Raw genomic sequence first — 6,913 nt, forward strand, 5'->3', positions numbered from 1 at the left:
CCCCCCCCGTATGTATGCCACTGATGGTACAACTTACTGATCCTTAGTAGTTTCTCTAATGATCTAGAAATGCAATAAGAAAGAATTTTCTGATATTCGCTTTTTAAAAAGGTGGTAAAACATAGATCTTATGATTCACGTTGGACATCGAAATTTTTTTTTTATATTAATGGTTTCCTTTGGTTGCAGGTTATATATACGAATTATTTCACAAAGCCAGGTACAATATTACTCTGGTTTGTCCGTAAAAATAAAATAAAATAACCGCCCAAAATATATTAATATATAAATATTAAATACTCCTAAAAACCCGGGATGATCAGCTATACCATTTTAAGTACACGACTGTACCTATACAATTTTTTTTTCAACTACATAGCTGTACTAATAATTAATATATGCTATATTCTATATCTCACCTCGCTAAGTCCGCAATCTACCACAGGTTAGGTAGATTTCCTACCTGATAATATTATACTGTTCGCATAACCATAAACAAAACTCACGGGCCATAATATGATTTTGCTTCCATACCTATATATGCACAACGAATTACACCCAAAAGGAATTAATTTATCACAATTTTTTTCCCGGGCAAAGTCGGGTTCTTCGGCTAGTAATTAATATGTATGTTGTATTCACATAGTCAAATCACTAAATTCATAAACTAAATATCCCGACAGTGAAATTCGTCCAGTACGGACTTCCATTTCATGAATAATTCCTATAATTTATATTTTGTGTAATTAGAATAAAACAATTTTTTTTTATGTTTTTCAGCGATAAATTATAATATTAGATATATCATAATAAACCTTCTGTTAGCTATGTTTGGCCGCGTTAGGCAAAACCACGGTATATTATAGTATTATAATATACCGTGGGCAAAACCAAGCTAACACTTCTTACAAAAACTGTCCATAATATAGTTTTCTATATTGTTTTATGAACAACAACATAACAAGTCAATAAATTATATTATATTTAATTTATTTTTACTAGGTTATTTTTAAATTGAAATATTATACAGTTTATTGACTTGTTATAAACCATACGTATATTTTTTTATAAATGAACCATACCTATTTTTCTGTACCTTCTGTATTACCTTACTGTTTATTTTTGCACGAAGATTTATTATGACATCAACTATTAAATAGCATGTTATTTATAGAACATGCACACCTACACAAATATAATGTTTGGTGGCTTTGTTCTGTAGGTCACATATAATTAACTTTCTGTACTCTGAATATTACGCACTGAATAATTAATAATTTGAAAATCATCCGATATAATTTTGCTTAAATACATTTATAATCAATAGTTTGATAAAATAAGCATCATACATTTGGAAACATTAAATTCCTTTAGTTCAAAATGATTTTGATCAGTGATATAAATTTATTTCCAAAAAACGAAATTAAAGTTAGCCAAAGTAATACATACTATGATAAACTGTTTTCATATAAAAACCGTATGTAGATAAAATCAAATATTTTAACTCAAAAATTGAATGACACTTAGTTATATGATTAGTAGTGACTGTTATTTGTTGGTATACAAGTTGATTCTTTTCGAACACTCATTATTTCGTAAAGCATTGACTTTGTTTTTTAAATTTTAGTTTCATATTTCCAACATTTATATAAATGTCTAATATTTTTCAACCTTATGTTTAAAAGGTAAACCACTATCAACTATTAATTTTTCTAATGACAATCTTTACTAAAAGCTTTATAAACAAATAAGAATATTTCTTTTATGATTTACCACATTTAAATCTTCATTTTTCGTTAATCCTTTGATGAAATACCTATTCCTCCGCCAAGTTGGGTGCTTTTGGGCGATGTGTGTATGTACATGTGTAGAACATTGCCACTTGTCAGTAGGTACTACCGAAATTTGGATTTTTATGACCCAGGGTAAAAGATATTATACTTTTCAAATCATTTAAAGTACAGAGTAAGCTTAAATTTCACCCCAATTTCTTTTGCAAAATGCCCATTTGGAAAGGTGTCACGCAGTTCACCCAAGACTGCCAAGAAATTGCTTTCCCGCACGAGCTACACATATTATTTTTTGTCACGTTTCTGCGTTCATCGATAGAGGAAAAGGTATTGCAGCAACCAGACTATAATTCTGATTTCATATATTATAAAAGAAACAATTTATTTAAATGGTTTTTATTTATTTTAAGTGGCATGCATATAGGTTATAATATGATTATAAAATGTAACCAAAAGATTATGTTTCGTAATGACCGTGGTATAGATTTCAGTGTAGTATTGTGCAGGGGTTACGTGTACGCCCAGCACTTCAACCGTCATCGAAAACTAAATTTTCGATGCAGGTGTGACGAAAAATAATTAACAGTATTAAACGTTGAATAGAAAAAGCAAAGCTTCTCAAGAATTTGAAAATTTGGTCTTGAAGTATATTTAACAATTCCAATAAATGCTTTGTGAATCACACTGTAAAGATTACAAGCAAATTATATTTTTTAATAATCAACTTTTACACTGACCAGAAGCAGATTTACAACATTTGAATACGACGGGGTCAGTTTTTATTGATGAAATAATAAATACATAGAATGATTTAGTTGCACCCATAACATATAGTATAATATTACAAACATTTATCAACTTAACTATATGTTATATATAATATAATAGATAATAAAAACGATACAGTATAGATAAAATCTTAAAGAATATGGAATAACAATAAAATAGTACAGAGCATTTTTGTATTTTCGTTGTTTTTTTTTTCACACAGCGAACACATTTTCGGGAAACGGTTGACATTCATGCCCATATAAATTTATAATATTACCAATCAGAAGCATAGTTTTAAAATTAGTCTACCTACCACTGCTGCGGCAAAATAATAAAATTATGCATATCTATTATTTTAATTATACATAATCTCTCGGCGGGCATGCTGGTGGTGCCGTATGGAACTTACTTGCACGTTATTGTCCGTTCCTGCTCGGTTCGCAAATCGCATTCTTCTAAATAACCACCGTTTTCGAGGAATTCTCTTGCAATGCACACGAAACACATACCGGTACAAATGCAAATCTTCGTCGAATTCGTGCAACCCGTCTTGCATTCATCAAAGGTGTAGTACTGGTTGTTACCATAATCGATTTCACACGTGAAACATAAGAACGTACCGTCGTATCTGGTCATGCACGGCCTGTTTCTATCCTTGTGGCACGCGTCATTCAGACAATCCTGGCACGCAAAGTAGATCGTGCCGGTCTCCAGCGATTTGACGGGCGAGTTCAAGAAGAAGAAATTCAACAGTATCGTGAAAGCGAACATGGCCACGGTACCGTACGACAGAAACATATTGTTATAGTTTTTGTTTTTGTTGTTCTTATCCTAACCTATATATTCGGTACGATATCTGTTATTTCGGAATCTGCTGCTTGGTCGTTCGCTTGCAGTGGTCACTCGAAATTGTTAGATGTATGAGTGTAAATATAGTATGTATTTGTGAGTGTTTATGTACGATACTGCAGTGATAAGTATATATTATAGGTGCAGAATGTGCGATAAACTATATTATAATGATGATTATAATATTTGTTTGTACGTTAATATAACTAAATGACTGACATTTCGATCGGTGTGCATAAGGTTTTTATACCCTAAAAACGCCTGCTGGTTACTTGGTCGTGGCGTCTAAATGTGGTAGGGTTACGTGATAGGCAGTCGAATGATCACGACTAACTAACTACAATATTTAACTTCCGTCGTACAGTATATGCCTAAAGTCCCGTATCGTTGTAAACTGCGATATAATAGTTAGGTATGATCAAATATTTAATTAAATGACGAATCTGCTTGTCAGATTTCTGTTATCGTTTCTGGTTTTAGTAATATTTATGAGTACGATCTGTGTACTTTCATACAGCACGACAGCCGACAAGTACCACATTTGTACCACATTTGAATACGACACATATTTTGTACAAAATATTTATTATATTAATTGAACAGCTCTTTAAGTCTTAGTAAAATAATGGCAAGGCATATATTATTAGCTGGCATACAACATTCGAATACGACGATGCTCAAAGCTTCTAAAAAAAAATTAATAAAGCCCAAAGTATATTACGTGGTAGAATAATAGTTTAATATTGATGAAATAATACATAGAATGATTTAAGTGCACCGATTACATAATATAATATTACAAGCATTTATCATCTATATTTTATGTTTAATATAATAACAATAATGATTAATGATACAATAGATAAAATAAATAAAACATTTTTTGTATTTTCATTGTTTCTTTTGTTGAACAAATTTTCGGGAATCGGATGACATTTATGCCTATTTGATATTTATCATTTTACCGAACGGGAAGGTATAGTTTTAAAAATAGTTTGCACACCACTGCCACTAGTGGCGTAGCCAGGATTATGAAATGGATGGTGTTCTAAGTATAGATTAAAACCAAGTTTTTACAGTTTTCGAATATAAATAAATTTAGGGTTCGGGACTTGACTTTTGCACTAAAAATTATCGAAATATGCAGTCAACATTTTTAAAATATGCTTAAAAATATGAAACTACATTTCTATATTATTTTTGAAAAATGCATAAAACATATTGCAATTTTGGTAATAAAAAACTAAAAAATTGGTAAGTAGGTATATAAACTTGATTAATAAATAAATAAATTACAACTTAATTTTTAAAAATACTGACATACAATACTAGGTTAATAAATAATTAATAACGAATAACGTGATATGCGAACACCGTGATAAACGAACACGTACCTATCTACTGATGTTCACTTCTTCGTACAATCTAGAATCTAGATGTCAATTATAGTTCTAACACAGTTGTCAAAAAGATACCTATAAAATCTTACATATGCGAGCATAGGGTCAACTGTAACCAAGTTCCACCAACAACTTTAACAGCAATCCATCCCTCCCAAACATTTACTTAATTTTTTTAAGCTTATTCAATTTTATAATAATATAGTATTAGGCTTCGGCTTCCCCAAATATCAAAATTATCGCCTATTGTACCTAACCAAAGATAATATTTTTTAAGGTATTTTTCAATGTTGTCCAAATACGATTTTTCCCAACAATTGTAGGTACATTTAGGTTTAAAAAAATGCAAAATATGCACAAATATGCGAATTCTAACTTTGTATTTAATTTCGCCATTTTATAAGACAAATTTATAACTTAACATACAAGCAGTCCCGAACCCTATAAACAATATATTTATTAAGGGAGAAAATGTCAATGAGGGGAGTTTAAACACCCAAAACCCCCCCGGCTACGCCACTGACTGCCACATATGCAGTGCCACAGAATAATAATGATATAATGCACGACAAGGTGTGAAATAAAACCGTAAAATAAATTAAATACTTCACGGTGATGATATGAAGCGACTATATTTATATACTACATAATATTATTATGTAATGGGTTATTATATTTTTTAAGAGCAAAAAAATTAATTGTATATTATATTATCATTAGGGTTCTGAATTTGAAATATTTCACTTGAAACTTTTACTGAAATTATGAAAAATAATATTTCTTCTTTTACACGTGTTCGGTTATAGATGATTAGAAATAATATATTGATTGCGCACTTAGAAATAAAGAAAAACATATTATTTTTGTTGATTTATTATTTCATAATTGTATATTCTATATGTAGTGCTGAAAAATATTCCTGGAATTATTTTGAGAATAAAAACATTTTTTATATGAGTTTTAAAATATTGTTGTTTTTTTTATATAAAGTTGAAGTCAATTATGCAACAGTGAATGAAATAATAGTGTATTTTCAATAATTATAAAGTGTACTAAAGTCGTAAATGTGTGCGTATGTGGCTGAGTGATGTGAATGTGCTATGGACTTTTATTTAATACTTAGATCATATTTTGTACATTGTAAAAGATCCAGGGGCGTATTTAAGGGGGGCTAGGGGATGTATTTATATTCAGAAAATTTTAACTAGTGCCATAACTCCAGTTGTAGCCAATTCAATTAAAAATAATAAAATAGAATAAACTATCAGTTACTTAAAACCACAGAACAATAAAACCAAAACTTATTCTAGAAGTTTTAGATACTGAAGTTGAAGAAAATATTAATTTTAACTGTGTTGAGGCTGGTGGAATCTTAAATAACCTTAAAAAAGGCCATTTTGTTGTTAACCTTATCATTTTTCATGAAGTACTTATGCATATAAACATTTTAACCAAAAATCTCCAAAGTCAGTCAATGACGTTGGGTAATGCTTTGGATATCATAAAAAGTGTTACTAAAACATTAGAGGAAAATCGAAACAATCATTGTAACGGTACACCACTAACTAAAACAGTCCTTTTCAGGACTACACAATATCGACCAATCATAACGCGCCATATAAGTAATCAAAGTAACCAGAACTTTACTACTAAATATGAGTTATTTCAAAGTGGTTAACGAATTAACAAAGCACAGCCATGGATAGGGGAGATTAGGACGAATCTAACGAAACCCTCCCCATGGCTGTAACCAAAAAACCCAATGAATAAACCACAAACCCGTACCGACAGTAAACACAAGCATTACGACGGTACACACGCTAGTTTACTAGTCGGTACGGCGCACGGGATATATACCGGTCGTTTCCCGACCACAATATAGTTGTCACATCAAGTTGTCACATCAAGTTGTCACATCTAGCTACGCTCAACAGCAGCCGATGAACACCACCTACTCCAACGAAGTGAACTCCATGTCAGCAGCTAGCACTTCGAGCTCAACAGTCATTCAGACTTCACTCTCCACACGTAAGTTCTCTTCTCTACTCCCCCCTGACCACGAGGCAAGTACACCTGAGGGGTGTACGCAGCCGGGTCGCGTCC

The 6,913-nt window shown here is 31.2% G+C and overlaps 1 protein-coding gene across 1 annotated transcript; it reads right to left on the reverse strand.

Moving 5' to 3' along the window:
* Positions 1-2,116: 2,116 nt before the first annotated feature.
* Positions 2,117-4,102, reverse strand: LOC100570128. The gene has a single exon (XM_016804539.2). It carries the CDS (start codon positions 3,357-3,359, stop codon positions 2,967-2,969), a length of 393 nt encoding a protein of 130 aa, XP_016660028.1. The 5' UTR covers positions 3,360-4,102; the 3' UTR covers positions 2,117-2,966.
* Between the last annotated feature and the right edge of the window lie 2,811 nt (positions 4,103-6,913).

Source organism: Acyrthosiphon pisum, chromosome A2 (assembly GCF_005508785.2).
Source record: "Acyrthosiphon pisum isolate AL4f chromosome A2, pea_aphid_22Mar2018_4r6ur, whole genome shotgun sequence".
In the NCBI taxonomy this organism is placed as follows: domain Eukaryota; kingdom Metazoa; phylum Arthropoda; class Insecta; order Hemiptera; family Aphididae; genus Acyrthosiphon; species Acyrthosiphon pisum.